Genomic DNA, 23,434 nt, shown 5'->3' with positions numbered 1-23,434 from the left:
TACTAAGATTTGCTTTCCCAAAAAGGAGCACCTCACATTTATCTGAATTAAATTCCATCTGTCACTTCTCAGCCCATTGGCCCATCTGGTCAAGATCATGTTGTAATCGGAGGTAATCCTCTCACTGTCAACTATACCTTCAATTTTGGTGTCATCTGCAAACTTACTAACTGTACCTCTTATGCACACATCCAAATCATTTATTTAAATGACAAAAAGGTGAGGGCCTAGCACCGATCCTTGTGGCACTCCACTGGTCACAGGCCTCCAGTCTGAAAAACAACCCTCCACCACCACCCTCTGTCTGTATTCAAATGGCTAGTTCTCCCTTTATTCTGTGAGATCTAACCATGCTAACCAGTCTCCCATGGGGAACCTTGTCAAATGCTTTGCTGAAGTCCATGTAGATCACATCTACTGCTCTGCCCTCATCAATCTTCTTTGTTACTTCTTCAAAACACTCAATCAAGTTTGTGAGACATGATTTCCCACGCACAAAGCCATGTTGACTATCCCGAATCAGTTCTTGCCTTTCCAAATACATGTACATCCTGTCCCTCAGTATTCCCTCCAACAACTTGCCCACCACTGAGTTCAAGCTCACTGGTCTATAGTTCCCTGGCTTGTCCTTACCACCCCCTTTCTTAAACAGTGGCACCACGTTTGCCAACCTCCAGTCTTCCAGCACCTCACCTGTGACTATCAATGATACAAATATCTCAACAAGAGGCCCAGCAATCACTTCTCTAGCTTCCCACTGAGTTTTTGGGTACACCTAATCAATCATGTTTATATATTTATAGCTCATTTTTCTCACTATCTTTTTTTTTGGCTTCTGAACATAGCAGCTCAAGTCCCACTGGATTTTTACTGTAGGTTGTATTTGATATTGCTGTTAAATTTGGTATGGAGGGAAATATATCTTTTTATTCCATCTAGTACATATTATGATGCTGTTGATCCATGTTTCTCCTTCATATTGTTGTTAAATAATGTCAATAGATTAATCTGCTTTTTTGTGCAGCTGGTTCCAGACCAAGTAACTCCTTGTGGGATTTATGATTTCATTGTATTTTTTTGTTCCTGTCACCTTGCATTTTATTTCTAAACTAACAAATTGGAACATAATGTTGTATGTAAGCACACAAAGCTGTTACTGTCAACCCTGTGGATTTCCATTTCTTTAAATTACTTACATTATAACTTGTGAAACTTTTAATATACATGCCATCTTAGGTCTTCCTTTCAACAAAATGCTAATCTCCGCCATCTAGTGACAATACTAAACAACACTGACAGCATTTTGTCAAAAAGCAGTGTAAATGCAAGTCAACTGGATGAGTAAAAATTATGGTTCAAGTAAAAAATAACTCCTCTTTTGTTTTTGTGAAGGCTATGTTGAGAGAAAAAGTCTGATTCTTTATTCATCCAATATCCATCTGCATTGGCAACCAAGTTGGCAATTGATTTGGCAACTAAGATTCAGGAAACTTGTCAGTTTGTTATGACACGGGGTAAACCCCTCTGCTAATTTAAAATCAGCAACACAGAAAATATCCCGTTCAGTAATCTGTGAAAATTCGAGGCCTATTTAAAGTAAAAATTAACAACTTTATTTCTTGAACTATAACAGAGAATAATTAACTAACAACTATTTCCAACACCTTCCTCTAACCTAATCATTTACCTTCCCCTCTATAATATTAGTCCAATAAAACTCATGATTAGGATTTACAAAACAAAGCTTCTCATCTCAAAAAGCGGCAATTTTCTGTTTTTTTTTTGTATTCCCATGTTCTTTTCTTCTGCGTGGGGATTCTGTTTCACAGGTTACTGATCGATAAAGGTACCTTTAAGAAAGCTATTTTTTCTGGAGGTCTCTACATGTTGGCTTGGCAGTCTCCTAACAACTGTTCAATTTTCCCTAGTCTTATACACCCAAAGCATCAGATTGTGTCATTGGCTTTTAAGATTGTCAATATACTCAACTCAAACTTGATTGGAATTTGGTATTTTCAGGGTATAATTTAAACTGATTAACCCAATTCAAATTTTTTTTGTCTCATAGTTCTGAACCAAACGTCACATTGTTTCTGATTGAGAACTCTTGATGCTGTCATTGCTAGTTTTTAACTCTCAAAGTTATAGTACACCTCCATCTTCATAACAGTTTGCATCTTCCTACCACAAATGGCTTGAAGCTAATCATAGAGTACCACTACTAACTCACCTGAACTTAGCTGACTCAATACAAACGTGGCATAAAACCTTGGTGCTTTTGGATTAGCTAAACACTGGATTGTATAAGAGTCAGGAAACCTTTCATTCTAGTGATTAGCTAAAATGCCAAAACATAAATGAAGATTAAATTAAAAATAAAATGCTATATATTTTGAGATGATATTGCACCTTTAACAAGGTTCTGTTGTCCTTAACTTTTTTTTTCCCAGGGCAGTCCTAAAAGACATACTCCGGGAAGTCTAAGTTGAATGAGTTTTAGGGTCAATTTGATTATAGCTAACAGATACTGCCTCAGGCAAAAGGCTTTTAAGTTTTAAAAAAAACACTTGTACAATGAAAGGGCAGTGGCTAGTTCACCCAGCTTAGCTTTTCTCTGGTTTGATTTGGTTTTTGGCAGTCTGGCTATTCACTGAAAGCAGTCATTGCAGTTTTGAGGCTGCTGATCCAAGAAACAGTTACATGGAAGAGGGTGTTCCATGCTGTCACCTCTCTCTGTGACTTCTCTCTCCTGTCAGACCCTGTGTTTGATTTTAACTTTTGTGTCAAGGGGTGTTTATGGGGATTGTTCCAAGTGTTTGGTTTTCAGTTATCTGTTAAGTTTTCAAATAGGTTAAGTTATTCTGTATTCTGTTCTCTGTTGTTTGTATTTCATTTGGTAATCTTGTAAATAAATTCTGCATTGTTTAAAAGTAAGCGGTTTGACCAACTGCATCACACCTGGAATGCCTGCGCTATACCTGCTTACAACAACTATAAAAGTTAGGATGTGGGCTACTTTATTGAAATGTTTTGAGGGGATCTGGCCTGGTCCATAACAATTTCAAAATATTTGATCAGTAGCCCCAATTTCATTTTCTACTGTTCCAATATATAATTTTAGATCATGCAAGTAAATGCAGCTATGTCATTCTTAGTAATTCATTGCATAGCATTAATTATCAATAGATTATATAAAATTAAGAGTGCTCAAAGTTAAGAGCAAAGTAATGGAGTAATACCAAATTTTTCTGTTCAAAAACTGCTTGCAAGTGAATTTCTCAATTGGAGTCATTTTCTTTAATTCAATGAGAAATTAAATTAACACAAAAAATATGTACAAAATCGCACAGCTGAACTTTGCTCAATAATACTTCTGAACTATGAACACCACTATTACACCAGCAGACTGTGGTAGCTAGAAACAACAGCTGAGTACATACTTGCCATTCAACCAGCACTGTGTAATTGCTTTTTTTTTAAACTTCTTCTGTGATCATTTTAAACCATAAATATACTCCCAAGTTGCCAGTAAAGTTCTACTTAAAATGTTGTGCAAAGCCGATCTTTGGCAATAATTTAATCTAGTTTTGTAATGTGCCAGGGAGACTTAAAGCAGTTTCACTGTAGAACAACAAATTTAATTAAACAATGCTCCCTTACTAGAATCACAGAAATCTTAACAGTCAGAAGGAGGCCATTCAGTCCATCGTGGCTACACTGGGTTGACAAATGAGCATCATTACCTCGTGATGATCTCCTTTGTTCTCACGTACTTGCCCACTATTTTATTTGTATAACTATCCAATGCCCTCAATTGAATTTCCTTCACCACATTTTCATCTAATGCATACCATAACCTAACTATTTGCTAAATGAAAATGTTTTCCTTGTATCACCTTCCTTCTTTTGCAAATCACTTTAAATCTGTGTCCTCTTGTTCCTTTAACAAGAGGGAATAGCTTTCCCTCTCTACCCACTGCACTCATGATTGTGAAACCTGCATTTATTCTCCTCTGAGCTTTCTTATCTCCAAGGAGAACACTTCCAACTTCAAACAATCCTAATAGCTGAGGCTCATCAATCCTAGAACCACTCTTGTATATTGCTTTTGCACTCTCCCCAACGCACTCTCGTCGCCCCCAAAATTTGATGCCCAGAACTGTACTCAATTTTCCAGCCGAGATCTAACTAGAGTCTTACACAAGTTCAATATCACCTCTTTACTCTTGTAGTTTTGTAGTAAAAAGTGAGGTCTGCAAATGCTGGAGATCAGAGCTGAAAATGTGTTGCTGGTTAAAGCACAGCAGGTCAGGCAGCATCCAAGGAACAGGAAATTCGACGTTTTGGGCCAAAGCCCTTCATCAGGAATCCTGATGAAAGGCACTGGCTCGAAACGTCGAATTTCCTGTTCCTTGGATGCTGCCTGACCTGCTGTGCTTTAACCAGCAACACATTTTCAGCTCTTGTAGTTTTGTCCCTATTTATGAAACAGGATACCGTACGTTTGCTGCTCTCTCCACCTATCCACTTCCCACATCTGTACCAACGCATATCAGGATTCTTTTGCACCTTCGAACTGTACCATGTTTTACACTGATTTTCTTCCTATCAAACGGAATCATCTCTTACTTCTCTGCATTGAAACTCATCTGCCACCTATCTGCCCATTCCACCAACTTGTCTACATCCTTTTGGAATTCCATACTGAGCTCGTCATTTCATCTGCAAATGGATTAGCAAAATTATGAGGGGCATGGATAGGATAAATAGACAAAGTCTTTTCCCTGGGGTTGGGGAGTCCAGAATTAGAGGCCATAGGTTTAGGGTGAGAGGGGAAAGATATAAAAGAGACCTAAGGGTCAACTTTTTCATGCAAAGGGTGGTATGTGTATGGAATGAGCTGTCAGAGGATGTGGTTTGGCTGTTGCAATTGCAACATTTAAGAGGCATTTGGATGGGTATATGAATAGGAAGGGTTTGGAGGGATATGGGCCAAGTACTGGCAGGTGGGACTAGATTGGGTTGGGATATGTGGTCGGCATAGACAGGTTGGACCGAAGGGTCTGTTTCCATGCTGTACATCTCTATGACTCTATAAATGTTGACATTATCACCTTTACACCTAGATCAAGATCATTCACATCAATCTGTAAAAGCAAGGGACCCAGTAGACTCATTGGGAACTCCACGACAAACTATCCTCCACCTTGAACAGTACCCATTGACCATTATTGTTAGTAAATTTTGAATCGACATTGCTACTAAGCCATTTATTCTATGACCTATAACATAGCTCACAGGTCCGTTGTGTGGTATTGTACCAAACACCTTCTGAAAGTTCATACACAGTATATCAACAGTATCATCATCATCATTCAGTATCTGTTACGTCAGCAAAGTAAACATGATTTTCCCTTCAGAAACCCATGCTGACATTTCCTAAAGAACCAACCTTTTTTTGTATTACTATTAATTCTATCCCGGATAACTGTTTTTAGAAGCTTCCCTAAAGATGTTGAACTGACTGGCCTGCAACTACTAGGTTTATCTTTACAACCTAGTCAATTATTAGGTTTGGGCCTAGCCACCTTGATTTTTTTTCAGATCAAACTAATTTGTACATATTACAGTATAATTCATACCTTAACTGATAATGCAACATCTCAATACAAGTTAGTACAACACCACAAGTTGGTAAGCAGTGTATGTGAAAATTAAGCATGTTACATCTCCGGTTTTAAAGACTTACACTTGGCATTCCTGTTCATCATCCACTTGAAAATGGTACGTTCTGTCATCTGTACGTTAACAAAAAACATAAGGCAAATTTAAAATTAAAACTACTAGAAGTGAAGTATTGCAGATCAGAAATTCACTCGTATGTAGTTTTGAGTTCTAAAAGATGAACTTTAAATTAAAAGTAAATTCTGAATAATACTGGATGCAGAAAATATTGGATCAATTCAGTTTTATGGAAATTCTTCATTATAAAATTATTTGAACTTCTCTGAAGCACTAGCACTTATTAATAACATTAATGTAGAAAACCTCTCAAATGTTACCCCATTTTCTGACATCTCCCATCCAGGTCAACTTCCATTAGTGTCTTCCCATCTCCAAATTCACCCACACCTTCAGCCCATTTATCCCATCCACTTTCTGGTTCCACCGCCTGGTCCTTCCTCATCTTTGTGCTCACCTACTCACTCAATTGTTTTGGTGAATTATGTCTTGATTTTCAAGCCTGTTTTGTCTGAATATTTTACTAGACTTCAACACTGAATGGCTATTACTTTGGGAGATCAGCTGGGGTTTCTAGATCAAGGTTTTCATGCTTTTTAGGTTGGTAAAATATGTAGTTAATATTCAAGCATAAAAGTCTTCAATTAACTTATACATAAATGTCTTAACTCTTAATTTGTAGCCAAAATATGTACATTTATGACTCCCATTATTTTCTTAACAGTTTTATTTGTGAACATCCTTTAAATCAAGTTCCACCTATATAAATATTTTCCTTGCACCTGATGTACAAACACTCAGTTAAGTTTAAAAACTTACGCGATATGAGATCAAAACATTTCTTCTCCTCCGGATTTGCTTTCACCTGACACGTGAGTAGATTAAGCTTTGCTGGTGGTCTGTTAACCTACAAGGAAAGCAAAAATGAATGATATCAATTATATTAGGATGAGTACTAATACTGTGCATGTTCATGTAAAAGTCGAGTTTTTCAAACTAAATATTTAGTCAACAAGTGGGGGTTGAGTTACACACAAGTAACACTTTGGAGGTTGAAATCTATTGCAGAGTTGCCAGGCCAGCCAGCTCTGCCCCTAGCACTAGAACAAAAAAAAACAAAGGTATTTGCACAGACACATGCATGTGAATAGCCTTCAATGCTCTGCTATCTTAGTATTTCACTCAGTTGGCTTGCATCAGGGCAAATTTGATTTCTGCAGCACGATAATTATTTATTTTTGACTACTTTCAGTGTTGAATATGTGCAAGGGCAACATTTTCTATTTTCTTAATGGTCGAGTTATCGGTTTCTGGCAGTTATCTGTGAATAATTTATCTTTCTGTCTTTGAAGTAAAATTAATGCAAGTGTGCAGTTGTACAGTGTTAACCTTTTGAAACAACTGCATTCTTAACATCTGAAAGAATGTGGCGTTAAGTAATAATTTAAGACAAAAACTCTTAACATTCATTTTGTAATTTTAGAGACTTTGAGTTAAAGGTTACATGGGCAGAAAATAGAAGCTGCTGTGACATTACCAGTACAACTGCATGTATGCAGATGGATCACAGTGCCATATTTGCATTGTGAATACACACTCCATTTCCAATATTAATGTTTACTGTACAAAAACAAAGAACTGTAGATTCTGGAAATCAGAAACAAAAGTTTTTCAGGTTGAGTGACCCTTTTTCAGAATGGACCTGAAATACTCACTCTACTTTCTTTCCACAGATACTGCCAAACCTGATGAGTTTTTCCAGTGATGTCCTGTTTTTGTTTAAGTTTTACTATGTCTAATATTTATTGACTTTCGTAATTATATAAATTAAAAATATTCCTGTGTTACATTACAGTCTGGAAATTGGAAATCTGGAAAGACCAGTTGTCTGAAAATATTCTCAACAAAGCAAGTAGCTAATAGACCTGTCATCCATGGCACTGCAACCAGTAGTTCAACTGCCACTTTGCATTTTGTTGTTCTGGTCAGGTTGATAATCAACAAGGAGGGACATATTTACTGGTCTATACTCCCAGATTCCACTAAGAAAATAAGGTTTAAAAATTTCCACTCAGTGTTGCAATTTTTAAAAATTTAAATGATTCAATTGAGGAAGTTATGAAGTGCAAGAGCAGCAGGGCATGATGAACAACTCTCGTCTGACATCTTCTGTGCTTGGAGGAAAATAGCTGCTAACATATTAAGTGGTAACTGAAATAATTCCACAAAGGCTGGTATCCTGTCACCAAGTCAGTCTTTATTTTCACAGAGAGCCCTTCACACTGATCCAGCTTCTTCACAGCCAGCTCTCAGAGTGAACAGAACCTCTGACACTCTTGTCCTTAGCTGTCAGCCATGGATCCCTGAATGGACCAGATTAATCAGGGAATTAATATTCTGAGGTCCACTTGGTTGACCTCATTACACTCACCACATTTCTGCCCCTCTGAATCCAAGGACATAAGCTGATGCTTTTTTTGTAGCTCCTCCTGGGGCATTTTAAAACCGGTTCAGGTTCCTCCAACTCTGCTTCCTCTATAGGTTACATGTAATACACAGTAGCACCTTGACAAAAATTCATTCTCCAGGAAGCAAAGGCATCAAAGTGGTGATGTTCACTGTGTCCATTTCAGATTGGAGATATTTTCACTGCCTGGTTCCAGAACTGTTGGAAAAGCTAGCAAGGAGCCAGGCATGTTGTGCTCCTGCATTTTGAGAGTTTGCAGCTTTCATACAATCCTTGTACTTATTCAGGACCATTGCAGCTATCTGATATTCTATGTCTCTGGACCTGACCTCACATTGACCATGCCTCTAATCAATACAGGGCCATTTCTACACCAATGTGGCCATGCCTATATCCAATCCTGCCACCAGACATAACATCTTGCCAACATCTTCATTTTGAAAACACCTCGATGTCCCTGGTAGAGCGCACCCAGTATCTGGCAGTCACCTTTGCTTGGGACAATCATTCTTGCTGCCCATAATAACGTGTCGTCCTCTACAGTGATCTGATCTTTCTGGATACAAACAAAAAGTTTAAATTCTGATTATGATGGTCCTTCAGTTTCCCCCATCACCACCAGCAGTTTCAGTTTTGTCAGGACCGAATTTTTTTGCATCCAAAGTCTGAGAGATTACATTAGATTAGATTCCCTACAGTGTGGAAACAGGCCCTTCAGCCCAACAAGTCCACACTGACCCTTCGAAGAGTAACCCACCCAGACCCATTTTCCTCTGACTAATGCACCTAACACTATGGGCACTTTAGCATGGCCAATTCACCTGACCTGCACATCTTTGGACTATGGGAGGAAACCGGAATACCCCCACGCAGACACGGGAAGAATGTGCAAACTCCACACAGTCACCCAAGGCTGGAATCGAATATGGGACCGTGGTGCTGTGAGGCAGCAGTGCTAACCACTTACCCACCTGTGTGTGGAAGTCACAGAGTAATAGAGATATACTGCCTAACTGGATATCCTAAATAAAGCTAGTCCCATTTGCCAACATTTGACCCATATCCCTTTAAACCCTTCCTATTCATATACCCATCCAGATGCCTTTTAAATATTGTAATTGTACTAGCCTCCACCACTTCCTCTGGCAGCTCATTTCATTCATACACCACCCTCTGTAAAAACATTTCCCCTTAGGTCCTTTTTATATCTTTTCCTGCTAACCTTAAAACTATGCCCTCTAGTTTTGGACTCCCCACCCCAAAGAAACGACATTGGCTATTCAATCTATCCATGCCCCTCATGATTTTATAAACCTCTCTAAAGTCACCCCCTCAGTCTTTGACAAGCCAAGGAAAATAGCCCCAGTCTATTCAGCCTCTTCTTATTGCTCAAACTGTCCTACCCTGGCAACATTTTTGTAAGGCTTTTTTTTAACCCTTTCACGTTTGCAACATCCTTTCCCTAGGAGAGAGGCCAGAATTGCATGCAGTATTCTAAAAGTAGCCTAACCAATGTCCTGTGCAGCACAACATGTCCTCCCAACCCCTATTCTCAATGCACTTACCAATAAAGACAAATGTACCAAATATTTTCTTCACTATCTTGTCTACCTGAGACTCCACTTTCAAGGAACTGTGAACCTGGACTCCAAGGAAGGTCTCTTTGCTCAGCAGCATTCCCAGGACCTTACTATCAAGGTGTGCAAGCCCTGCCCTGATTTGCTTTTCCGAAATGCAGCAACTCACATTTATCTAAATTAAACACCATCTGCCACTCCTCAGCCCACTGGCCCAACTAATCAAGGTCCCGTTGTACTCTGAGGTAACCTTCTTCATTGTCCACTACACTGTTGTCATCTGCAAACATGCTAACCATAGCTCCTATGTTCACATCCAAATTATTTATATAAATGATGAAAAGCAGTGGACGCAGCACTAATCTTTGTGGCACACTGCTGGCCAGAAGCCTCCAGTCTGTAAAGCACCACCAACCTGTCTTCTACCTTCGAACCAGTTCTGTATCCCAAGTAGCTAGTTCTTCCTCTATTTGGTGTGATCTAACATTGCTAACCAGTCTACCATGAGGAGCCTTGTCAAGTGCCTTACTGAAATCCATGTAGATCATGTCCGCCACTCTGACCTTATCAATTCTCTTCATTACGTCTTCAAAAAAAACTCAATCAAGTTAGTGAGACATTATTTCCCACAAACAAATAATGTATTCAGAAAATTTAAAATCATTACGGACTCTTCCACTGATTGATCCACCACTGTGGTTCCATGTATCTGCAATTGCTACTCGGCCTCCCAGTCAGTGTTCCAACTTGTAATTGTAGCACTTAGTCTTACGACTCATTGCTGAATTCGGCCTGAAGCTATGAATGGCACGACCCTGTCCTCGAAGTAGACCTAGCAAGGGCTTGTCGTCCATCATTATCCCAGGGTCTACATCCCAGGGTACTGAAGGAGGTGGCTCGAGAAATTGTGGATGCGTTGGTGATTATTTTCCAGAGTTCGATAGATTCGGGATCAGTTCCTGCGATTGGAGGGTGACTAATGTTGTACCACTTTTTAAGAAAAGTGGGAGAGAGAAAGCAGGAAATTGTAGACCAGTTAGTCTGACCTCAGTGGTGGGAAAGATGCTGGAGTCTATTATAAAGGATGAAATTACCACACATCTGGATAGTAGTAACAGGATAGGTCAGAGTCAGCATGGATTTATGAAGGAGAAATCATGCTTGACTAATCTTCTGGAGTTTTTTGGGGATGTAACTCTGAAGATGGACGAGGGAGATCCAGTAGATGTAGTGTACCTGGACTTCCAGAAAGTTTTTGATAAAATCCCACATAGGAGGTTAGTGAGCAAAATTAGGGCGCATGGTATTGGGGGCAAAGTACTAACTTGGAGTGAAAGTTGATTGGCTGATAGGAAACAAAGAGTAGTGATAAACGGTTCCATTTCGGAATGGCAGGCAGTGACCAGTGGGGTACCGCAGAGATCAGTACTGGGACCGCAGCTTTTTACAATATATGTTAATGATATAGAAGATGGTATTAGTAATAACATTAGCAAATTTGCTGAGGATAGTAAGCTGGGTGGCAGGGTGAAATGTGATGAGGATGTTAGGGAGATTACAGGGTGACCTGGACAAGTTAGGTGAGTGATCCGATGCATGGCAGATGCAGTTTAATGTGGATACATGTATGGTTATCCACTTTGGTGGCAAGAACAGGAAGGCAGATTACGACCTAAATGGAATCAATTTAGGTAAAGGGGCAGTACAGAGAGATCTGGGTGTTCTTGTACACCAGTCAATGAAGGTAAGCATGCAGGTACAGCAGGTAGTCAAGAAGGCTAATAGCATGCTGGCCTTCATAACAAGAGGGATTGAGTATAGAAGCAAAGAGGTTCTTCTGCAGCTGTACAGGGCCCTGGTGAGACCACACCTGGAGTACTGTGTGCAGTTCTGGTCTCCAAATTTGAGGAAAGACATTCTGGCTATTGAGGGAGTGCAGCGTATGTTCACGAGGTCAATTCCTGGAATGGCGGGATTACCTTACACTGAAAAACCTGAGCGACTGGGCTTGTATACCATTGAGATTAGAAGACTGAGAGGGGATCTGATTGAGACGTATAAGATTATGAAAGGATTGGACACTGGCAGCAGGAAACATGTTTCCGCTGATGGGTGAGTGCTGAACCAGAGGACACAGCTTAAAAATACGGGGTAGACCATTTAGGACAGAGATGAGGAGAAACTTTTTCACCCAGAAAGTGGTGGCTGTGTGGAATGCTCTGCCCCAGAGGGCAGTGGAGGCCCAGTCTCTGGATTCATTTAAGAAAGGGTTGGATAGAGCTCTCAAGGATTGTGGAATCAGGGTTATGGAGATAAGGCAGGAACAGGATACTGATTAAGAATGATCAGCCATGATCATGTTGAATGGTGGTGCAGGCTCGAAGGGCAGAATGGCCTACTCCCGCACCTATTGTCTATTGTCATTATTACAAATTTGCATCGATAAAGATACTAGTGGAACTTTCTAACTCCAAATCTTCCTTTTATGTTTGGGCTTATTTATGCTCGGTATTAACCAAAGTTCTGAATGCATACACTATTGGGTGTTTCGCTCCAGTGGGCCACATATGAGTTAATACTACCCAAATGCCATGAGGGAGGCTTCACTAGATTTCACTTAGGATCAGTATGCCAACACCTCAGAGGATCATAGCTATTTCTTCACTTTCCTGAAAGCTATGGTTCAGCTACACAACCATGTCTAAGGCTGACCTTTATTTAAGGATTGGCACAAGGTTGGAGGCCAGGTTATATGTGACTTTTCCATTATAAATTCACCAGGCCAAGGAAAGCTCCGGTACATGTGCCAGCAGGGGCACCTTTGATCACTGTCACTTTATCTTCCAACGGGTGTATCCTTTTCTTGATGATTCTGTAATGCGAGAAGATCACTTGGGATGCCTGGAACATATATTTTTCCCTTCTAATGTGTACGCCCATCTGGAAGAAACATCTAAGGACCATGGTCAAGTTCTCAGAGTGCTCCTTATTGGTTTTCCCTGTTACTAGCGTGCCATCTAGATAAATAGCGATCTAGGTTAGACCTTGTAAAATGTTCTCCAGTGAAAAATTGCACAGGCTGCTGATACCCCAAATAGCAACCCTATATATTAGTACAAACCCTATGGATTTTAACTGTAGCATACTTCTGTCAAACCTCATTTGACCACAATTGCAAGTACACATGACTCATGTCCAGATTCGTGAAGGACAACCCCCCTCCCAGCTTTGCATATAAATCCTCTGTGCAAAGGATTGGGTCTTTAACAGATTGTTTAAAATCCCTACAAAGGCAAACCAACCTGTCAGGATTCACAATCGGTATGACCAGAGCTGCCCATTCAGCAAACCGGACTGGTTTGATGATTCTTTTGCATTCCAGCTTTTTGATTTCTTTCTCTACATTTGCCTGCACTGCAAGGGCCTTGCAGAATCATTGAATTGCCTCCTGGTCAACACGCAAGGTGGCCTTAGCTCCTTTGATACTTCCTAGATCTTCCTGAAAACCTTACAGCATTTAATTAGGACTTCACTCAGGCAGCCATTTTCTAATTGAAAAATGCTGATCCAATCTACGTGAATCTTTCTCAACCAATTTTGCCTCATCAGGCTTGGGCCTGTGCCTTTTATTACCATCAGTGGATGGTAGTAAGGACTTTCCAGGGTGTGTATTCTCCTGGATACCAGCCTATCAGTTCTCCTCCTCCATTTAGGTCCAATGGGATTTTTTTGCAGTTTTGAATCCACATAGTGGCAGCAATGACAATGGCTTGCCAGCCCAAATCCTGAAGAAAATTATAACCATTTGGTCAAGGCTTGGCTTTGTTCTGGGGTTTTGCTATAGGCTGATTTAGAGTCTCTCTGTTCATCATATGGCCTGCATGAGGCTATGTCTTCACTCAAGTAGTGTTCCCCAAGTTCAGCTGGATTGGTGAGGATGTTCACTTCCATTGCAATACCCTGCACCTCTCATGCTCCACGCCGCATTTTCCAATGGTAAAGCCAGTTGCAGGCCTGTTTGAAATCTACTTGGGCTTCAGCTAGTAGGCACTTTTGCATGGTTACATCATTCATCCCACATACCAAATGATCTCTCAGCATCTCATTAAGGGTTAAACCAAAGTCACATGCTTCTGCCAGTGATCTTAGTCAAAAGTCCCAATTGAGAGTTCCCTACTTCTCAAATTGCCAAATAAAACTAAATAACGTCTTAGAATTGCAGGCAGCTTGGGGTCCTAACAGTCCTTAACCAGATCAGTCAACAATTGAAAGGTTTTAGTATCTGTTGCCTCGGGGAAAGTTAGGCTCCTGATAACCAACAAAGCTGAGGGTGTACAAGATGATAGGGGAACTTCTCATTGCTTTTCATCTGTCCCAATGTCACTTGCCTGGAAAAAATAACATATTCTTTCCATGTACTGGGTCTAGTTTTCAATAGCAGGATTGATTGAGTCAAGCTTCCCAAATAATGGCATGATGCCAAAAATGCTTACCCCAACTCAAAGATGACTGATGCAGGTGAATTTTGTTAGCAGCGTGCTTTTCTCCTGTTCCCACTGAAATAATTACAGAGAGGCCAGTATCTCATCGTCAAGTCACCCTTTATTTACAAGTGGAGAGTCCTTGACACTGGTCCAATTTCGTCATAGCCAACTCATAGTGAACAGGTTTTGTGTTCCTGTTCGTATCTGTCAGCCAGTGATCCCTGATTGGAGGACATTAACAGCTCTAATCAGGGAACTCATTGTATGAGGTCCACCTGGCTGACCTTGTTACAATCACTTCAGTGACCTTAAGTGGTAAACACTAAAATATTTCCTGTGATAAACAGGCAGCTGTCTTCAAACAGTAGTTGGGTTATTTCTGAACAACATCTAGCAAAAATACATTTTTATGATGTAGTGACATAACCTCTTAATGACATGTTCGTAGACACTACTAACTCAGTATTTGTAAACAAGATACCTTCTATGGTAGAAACTTCAAGCCATCCATTTTCATCTCCTTATAATTAAAGCATAAAGATGGAGGATATGCCAATTGGCCTTTTAGTACAGTGTATTGTGAAAAACATCTGAGATACAATAGTTGAAAAAATGCAACTTTGTTAGCACTTTACAGTGTTTTGTCACTAATTATGCTCCAAATACATATTTATATTCAGTTCACACATTTGTGGTTAAGCATTTGAATGCTACAATTTTGGTTCCATCACTGGCAAGGCATTCTTAAAATTGGAGGGTACAGTTTAATTTAGTGCCTCTTTCAATGGACACATATTGGACACATCAAACAAATATTTAGTTCATAGCAAGAGTGAATCTATTCACTTCTTTATGCACAAATAAACAGAAGTATTGGAAAGGAACCAGATTGTGAGTAGATAGAAGAAATGTTTAGGTTTTAATTACATGCATTTTGCTGAGGTCAAATTTCAGTCAGGCTTGCATGAGCATTTGAATCAAAGTAACCTTGATGACAAGTGGCAATTTATTATCATGTCGGGTTTGATCAATTTTTAACCAGTTGATTACAAGTTTCACTAATTTTAGAACTCTTCACTTAGTAAAAAACACAAAATGTTCTTCTCAGAAAATCATTGCTACTGTTAAGAGGCAGGCAATTAAATTAATTTACATTATAGTTGTACAATTGAGTAGTACAAGAAAAGCTGTGCATTTTACAGCATCAGACCTAGCTATTGGTGCAGCATTTTGAAAATCCTTTGTCTCTTCAGATACTTGGCCAACATTCTTAAGAAAATTTTAAATCTTAGCCAAGTGACAACAAAAGGCAAAATCCAAAGCAGACACTCATTCACTGAAAAAAGTAAAAGCTGAATCAATATATAATTTGTTCACCTCAGTTTAGGACCATCAGGTGCCTCCTCAGTCAGTGAAGGATTATGCAAAAGCATAATGAAGGAAATAAACGAGAAGGCATCCAATTCAAGATTTGGACTAAGAATCAATTTTCCAAAATCTTTGTTTTAACCCATTTTATCATGGTTCATGAGGTTTGTCTTGACATGGAAGATAGAAGGGTAGAAGGTGACATAAGCTGGCATTAAGTTTGCATGGAGATAAAAAGGATATTTGGGGGAAAAAGGGGCTTGAGTTGCCATGGAACTGGCACTGGGAGTGGGTGGGGAATAACGGAATGGCCTAACTGGGACAAATCTCAGACACCTCAGGTGGCCCTTTTAATTAGGCAGCCTCAGTGGTCAATAGCCCTTATGCCAATTTCCAGTCTGTATCCAGAGCAGTGGTCCCCACTCTATCCTGCACCTAAGTCACCAGAGTAAATGTCTAGTCTGGAGGTGTGCTAGTAACTGAGGTGGCTGTGGCTACTGGGAAATTTTCAATTTAATGCTATCTTGGGGAGAAAATCTAGCCCATCAAGGCTAAGTCTCTAGTCATTATATCTAAGAGCAGTTTCAGTAGCGGACCCAACTGAAAAAAAGCATCATACCAAGCACAAAATAAAGCAGCACATACTTTCATTAACTTGGAACTGCTGTAGAAATTGTGGTCCTTTTATTTCTTAGAAATAATCAATGCTGGGACTTTCCAGGTATAATTCCAATGATTTTACATATAGCAATCAGTTAAAATGGTACACTGTTTAGAGAATTTAGGCAGACTTTGGACTGCTTTATTCTAAATTTTGATAAGAGTTTTAATGCAGTTTCTTACACAGATCTGTAAACAAAAGTCATTAATACACTCTAATCTACACTTGAAGTAACCACAATTAATGACCTTTGTACCACATTTGTGTGGCTAGTTCTTCAAAAAAGATGCTGGTACCCTTCAAAATTTTGAAAAGACATATTTATCCATTAAGTTGCTTCAAATAAAACCGAAATAATGAGACTTGGATACAATACTAGATATCTGGCCAAATTTTCAGTAGCTCACAGATTTAAACATTAAAGAAAGCAACTAGATGATATGAAAAGTTCTCCAATTCCTATGATATGAAACAAAATCATTAACATACCGTTCCATGTGATATTGTAAGATAACCATTTTTTACTGTACATTTCCTTTTCTGCCACACTTTCCTGATTCTGTAAATAAAATACATTAACATTAAATTTGCACATTTTGCATTTAATCCAAGTCTCAGCAATCTTTGATAATATAACATATTTTGAATGGAGGATCGTTTTCAGCCTCTACATTTGAGACTATTACATTGTAGCTCCAGTTCTACCCAGTTCTGTCAATTTTCAAGAAATATTTGGTTTTTGTGGCAGTTTTAATGGACTATCGCTCTTATGAATTGGGAGGTGTTTCCAACATGGTTATAGAACCCTTCACAAGTTTCTTAAAGTGGTTCAATGTTTTAGAAAAAACATCTTTCAACTTACCCATCACTTTTTTTATACAGATATCCACACTTTTCAGTTCCATGTTCCTTGTTTCCCTGAGGTTGATGCAAGCTGTATGTTGTACTTGGACGAACCTGCGAGTCCTAAAGAAGAGTATTAATTGAAATTACATACTGAGGAGTAATCAAATAGCTATCTTAATGTGAGTCAAAGGAAGGAGGGTGAGGGGTTACACCTCAATTGCTAACCCTATTCTCTTCACTGATGATTGCTCGGTTATCTCCTATTTTGTTTGATAATGGGCTCCATTATCTACTAATACATAATGTCATTTTTTTTTCACAATTCAAACTTAGTTACAGGATTTATTATTCTCTGCTGAACTGTCTGTAGAAGATCTGCTAATGTGAAATATAGGTAGCTTGAAGTTATTCATGTCAATACGGACTTGTGCAATTTGACACGTATCATAGGAGTGTAATTTCAGTCTAATTATTGTCTTTCACATAAGTATTGGGCAGACTACAAAAATGTCATAACACATAATCTCTATCTTCAGCTGAAATTATAAATTAAACTCTTCTTGAGCTGTTTACAGCATGAGCAAATACCACCACATGTTAATCTCACGCATTGCGGCATTTTTATTTCCGTTCCCCTGAAAAGGCAAGATAGTCAAGATAGTCACATTAAAAGTTGTGCTAACCCATTCCAAGTTTCGATACATCTCAAAATTTATGGGGCTTCAACAATAATGATGTTTCCTGACAAGTAGGGCATCCAGCCCCTCAAGCTTGTTCTGCCATTCAATGAGATCATAGCTGAGGTGCAAGCTAACTCCATACACCTGCTTTTGAATCATCGTCTTTGATATTTTTGGCTACAAAAATTTTATCAATCTGACTTTTAAAATTGATAATTTTAGCATTTTTTGCAATTTCTGAAAGATAGTTCCAAACTTCCACCACACTTCACATTAAAAAAAACTTCCTAATTTCACTCCTGAAAAGCATGGTTTCAATTTTTAACACTACAACCCTTAGCTCTAGACTTTCCAACTAACAATATTACTTTCCCTTAACAATTAAAAAACTTTAATTAGATCACCTCAAATGATTTAAAATCTAGGAGACATAACCCTAGTTTGAGTATCTTTACTTCCATTATTTAACCTTTGGAGTCTAGGTATAATTTTAGTAAATTTATGGTTGCCTGCTCAGCCAATATCCTAATCAGAAAATAATTTGCCTTCAGCTCCATGAGCGATAATTAAAAATCACTGAAGGACTTTATCAAATGCCTTCTTGAAATTCACATACATCATACCATAGATGTTCCCTTCAAGAAATTCAATCAACAATAACATATCCTCTATAAATCCATGCTAGCCCTTTGATCAGCTGGAGATTTTCCAAGGTGTTCAGTCAACTTATCCTTATAAACTCTAGCAATTTTCTACAACAGATGTTGGGCTAGCTAATTCAGGTTTCCCACTGTTAACTTTCTTAAATAGCTCCGTAATGGAAATTTTCTTTGGCAACCTATCCAACTTCTACTTCTTGCAATAAAGACTGCAAGTATGTCATTATGACTTAATGCAAATCAGAAAAGTAGCTTTAATTTGCATCAAGTTTCAGGGAAGTGTTTGCACAACAGGATCTAGAGTCAATCATACAAAAATGCATGAGCCACTTTTGTAAGTTAAAAAATCTAACAGATTTAAAAAAACTTTGTAACAATTGTCAGCAGGTCGATCAGAAATTAACTTGCAAATTATGCCAACTAATTTAAAAAAAACACAACACCACCAACAAAATCCAAAGTTGACAATATCAATGTTTTGCTTTCTTTTTGTTTCAAAATATGGACAGTACATATTTATATTAAGGCAACATAATCAAATAAAACTTAAAAATAAATATCATCAGACCAAAATTAAACAATAAACTATCACCAAATAACACTTAAACACTAGATAAAACAGGAACAACTTACTCTCCTAGACTTTGATCATAAAGTGAATTGCATTTTGGAAGGAAACAAAGGATCAGTTACAAAAAATTTAGCAAATCACATTAATAACATAACAAATATAAGACATTGCATATCATGTCTATTGAAAACCAAATGAAATCTGTTATACTGCATTCATATAACCTAATTGATAACTTATACATAGACAAATGTAACATTTACAGAATATCTCAAGCATCAATAGCCTCAGTAATTCTCTACACATTACAAACAGAGAATGATCTAGTTCCATGCAAATTAAAACCCACTGTGAACATACTGACGGGATTTTTAAGATGTTTGGGCTTGGGATGAGAGTTGGCAGGAATGTATCTCAGATTAAATGGCTGCAGGGTAGCCACTATTATATCCCAAGGACACTTAATTTACCACCTTAACAAGCTGTCAGCCAATCTTATTTGCCAGTAGTACTGCAGTTCCAGCAGCACCAGGTTTGAGCAGTGGTCACTGATGATATCCTTAGACAGGTTGTGTTGAGGAATAAAGTGTGTTTTGCTTTAGATCTGGTAGATTGACCGATTGAATTGCATCTGGATATCAACACCTTACATTTACCTTTAAAACAGGAAAAAGGTACGGTCTAGACTATCTTCTGAATATTTTAAGGGGGCTTGGTCTGATCCATAACAACATTCAAGTCATTAATACACATTGTAAGTAATTGTGGCTCCAGCACTGATCCCTGTGGCACACTACGAGTGACATTTTTCCATCCTGAAAAATGTCCCCTTTCTTCCAGCATTTTCTATACTTGGCAGGTCCTTTATCCATGTGGATATACTCCCTCCAACATTCACTTTCCTCTTTCAAAGTGGGGGTGCAAACCTTTGCACTATTAACAAATAGCAGAGAAAAAAAATCCAGGCAGTGGGTCCAAGCATAATATAGTTTTAGTGCTGTAACATGAACTGTCTAATATACTATATGTGCTGTTAAATAGAAGGCAACATTCCCAATGAGGTTTTCACATGATGTCTTTTTCTCTAACTTCATCCAACTGTGAAAATCAATAAAGATTGAAATACTTAAGGTGTTTGAGGAATATTTTAATGAATCACTCTGATGTAAGACTTTTGAAATACAAATATATCAATCAAAGCCAATTCAAAATTGTTATTTTTCTATTTTATGTTCTTAATCAATTCCAACTGGTAGAAATCAAAACAATGTTGTAATTTCCAAAATTTTTTAACCCATTGGAGATACAAAACGTATATTTGGAACTTTCTGGTAGCATAGAAACGTCCCATCAAAATGTCTGTTGCATCACTAGTTTTGTAGCTTTAATATTTTCATAATACTCAAAAAGTGAACATCATTCAATTCATTCTTATGGACATAAATATCTCAGACATCTGAATATTTTGGAAACAATTGTTACTGTAATTTAAGGACACCTGAATTTTAACATTTGTTGTAAAATTAGGACAGACTTGTCTTCGGTTAATATGTAGATACGTTTCTCTATACAAACTACACCAAAGTGACAAATAACTTGAACAATAGGGATGCATAGACAGCATAAAATAAATTGCTTACCTCTTTTTGTTCTACCTGTAGCCCTGCTTTTAATACATCTCGAAGTTGAACCAGTTGTTTTCTTTCCTCATCCTGTACTTGTTTTATCTAGAAATATTTCACATACCAAAAGTAGTTCTCATGTGCTTTTTTCCCCCATAAGTACAGATTAAATAATAATTAAGAAAATCACATGCTTACAAAGTACTACCACAGTTTAATGATAATGATAAGAATGATAAATGCAAAATTGTCCTACTTATTTAAAAAAATAATTTCATTGGTTGTTAGCTCCCAACCTGAACCAACTCGGGGAGCTAAAAATACTCGGAGCCCAACTCATCCTCAAAAGGATCAGTACAGCACCATCAAACTAAATAGCACACCTTGCATTTTCTTTTGTTTGCTTCTCTTTATTTAGTTATTAATTTGGAACATCTCCCACTAAATTTCAGCCATCTCTTAACTGTTTTAAGTCTTTAAATGCTGGTTGTGTTTATATTCTCAGGTGTTTTGGGCTAAAATCTCTAACATTATTACTGATTTTACTAGGTTTCAGGGACAAGACATAAAATGTATTTTATTTTAAAAACAGTGACTTCAGAGAAGGCTAAGTGCTGTTTGCAAGGACTAGCCCAATACTCTGGAGTGGAGGTGATTCTCTAAAAGTCCTAAATGCATGCCCCCTAGCATTAGGCATTTCAACTCTGGGGAAAAAGATTCTGGCTGTCAATCTTATCTTGGCATCTCAATTTTATAGACTTCTGTCAAGTCTCCCCTCAACCTCTGCTGCTCCAGAGAAAACAATCCGAGTTTTGCTAGACTCTCCTTATAGCTCATACCCTCTAATCCATCTCTGTGGAAACCACGAGTCACGGACCTCCAGCAAGAAAAACACCCTTCTACCACTACCTTACGCTTTCTATGGGCAAGCCAATTCTGAATCCATGCAGCCAAGTCACTGTGGATCCCATGCATCTTAATTTTTTTAGATTAGACTTACAGTGTGGAAACAGGCCCTTCGGCCCAACAAGTCCACACCGACCCGCCGAAGCGAAACCCACCCATACCCCTACATTACCCCTTACCTAACACTATGGGCAATTTAGCATGGCCAATTCACCTGACCCGCACATCTTTGGACTGTGGGAGGAAACCGGAGCACCCGGAGGAAACCCACACAGACACGGGGAGAACATGCAAACTCCACACAGTCAGTCGCCTGAGTCGGGAATTGAACCCGGGTCTTCAGGCGCTGTGAGGCAGCAGTGCTAACCTTCCAGTGTTAATCTTCCAGATAAGCCTACTATGATGGACTTTGTCATAAGCCTTACTAAAATCCATGTAGACAACATTGCTCTACCCTCATCGATCACCTTTGTCACCTCCTTGAAAAATTCAAATCAAATTAGTAAGACATAACCTGCCTCCCCCCCATAAAACCATGCCGACTGTCCCTAATTAGGCCAACCTTTTCCAAATGCTTGTAAGTCCTATCCCTAAGAATTCTCTGTAATAGCTCTCCAATCATTGATGAAAGACTCATCGGTTTACAGCTTTTATTCTTGAACAGAGAAACAACATTAGCTACTCACCCGTTGTCTGGGAACTCTCCAGTGGCTCACAAGGATACAAAGATCTTAGTCAAGGCTCCAGTAATCTCCTCTATTGCCTTTCTTAATAACCTGGGGTAGATACCATCGAGCCCTGGGGATTTACCCACCTCAAAACTCTTCAAGAGGCCCTACACCACTTCTTTCTGATCTCAAAATGCCTTAGGATATAAGCATGCTCCAAACAAATCTCACTATCCTCAATATCTTTTTCCGGAGTGAATACCGTTGCAAATTACTCATTTAGGATCTCAACCACATCCTCTGCCTTCAAGCACAAGTTTCTTCCTTTATCCTTGAGTAGTCCTACCTTCTCCACAGTTATCTTCTTGTTTCTAATGTATGTATAGAATACCTTGGGCTATCTCTTTAACCCAACTTGCCATGGTCATTTCATGGCCCTTCTTGCTCTCTGAATTCCCTGCTGGAGTACTTTCCTGTTTTCTTCATGTTCCAGGCGGACCATTTCCAATTTCAGCTTCCTAAACATTACCTATAATTCTTTTTACCTTTTGACTAAATTCACAACCTCCATTGGTTTCCAAGGGTTCCTTATCGTGCCATTCGTGCCCTTATTTCCTTACTGGAACAGGTCAGTTTTGAATTTTCATCAGATCTTTAAACAACTCCCACATTTCAAATGTGGACTTGCCAGATAACAGCTCCTTCTAGTTAACACTCCCCAGCTCCTGCCTCAATTTCCTCTCCCCAAATTTAGTACCCTCCTGCAAGGTCCTGACTTATCCTTGTTCATAGCTATCTTAAAACTTAAGGAATTCTGATAACTGTTCCCAAAATGCTCTCCCACTGAAAGGTCAGTCACCTGGCCAGGCTCATTACCTAATACAAGGTCCAGTATGGCCCCTCCTTTAGTGTTTCAATAAACACCCTCTTGGATGCAATCAACAAATTCTGCCCCATCTAAACCTCTTGCTCTGAGGGAGTTAACATCACCCACTATGATAACCCTGCTACCAGTGCATCATCAATTATCTTACGACATATATGTTCTTCAATGTTTCACTGGCTGTTGGGGGGCTTATAGTATAAGTTGGGGGCGGGGTAAGCTACAGTATAACCGTCTCCAATAAGAGATGAGCAAATCACTACCCCTTGTTATTCAATGATGCCATTACTGAACCAATAC

The 23,434-nt window shown here is 38.7% G+C and overlaps 1 protein-coding gene across 2 annotated transcripts in view; it reads right to left on the bottom strand.

Annotated features, from left to right (window-relative positions):
* asap2a (ArfGAP with SH3 domain, ankyrin repeat and PH domain 2a) overlaps nucleotides 1-23,434 on the bottom strand; it is a 197,836-nt gene that overhangs the window by 53,655 nt on the left and 120,747 nt on the right. For both annotated transcript variants that reach the window (XM_060853322.1, XM_060853332.1), the window contains exons 9-13: nucleotides 20,696-20,782; nucleotides 17,162-17,265; nucleotides 16,789-16,858; nucleotides 6,562-6,649; nucleotides 5,750-5,798 (exon numbers count right to left, since the gene is read on the bottom strand). In XM_060853322.1, the coding sequence (XP_060709305.1) occupies nucleotides 5,750-5,798; nucleotides 6,562-6,649; nucleotides 16,789-16,858; nucleotides 17,162-17,265; nucleotides 20,696-20,782 (398 nt within the window). The remainder of the gene's footprint in view (nucleotides 1-5,749; nucleotides 5,799-6,561; nucleotides 6,650-16,788; nucleotides 16,859-17,161; nucleotides 17,266-20,695; nucleotides 20,783-23,434) is intronic.

The sequence above is a fragment of the Hemiscyllium ocellatum genome, chromosome 3, assembly GCF_020745735.1.
Source record: "Hemiscyllium ocellatum isolate sHemOce1 chromosome 3, sHemOce1.pat.X.cur, whole genome shotgun sequence".
NCBI lineage: Eukaryota > Metazoa > Chordata > Chondrichthyes > Orectolobiformes > Hemiscylliidae > Hemiscyllium > Hemiscyllium ocellatum.
Note: the sequence above shows the minus strand (reverse complement) of the source record. Positions and strands in the feature narration are given on the sequence as shown.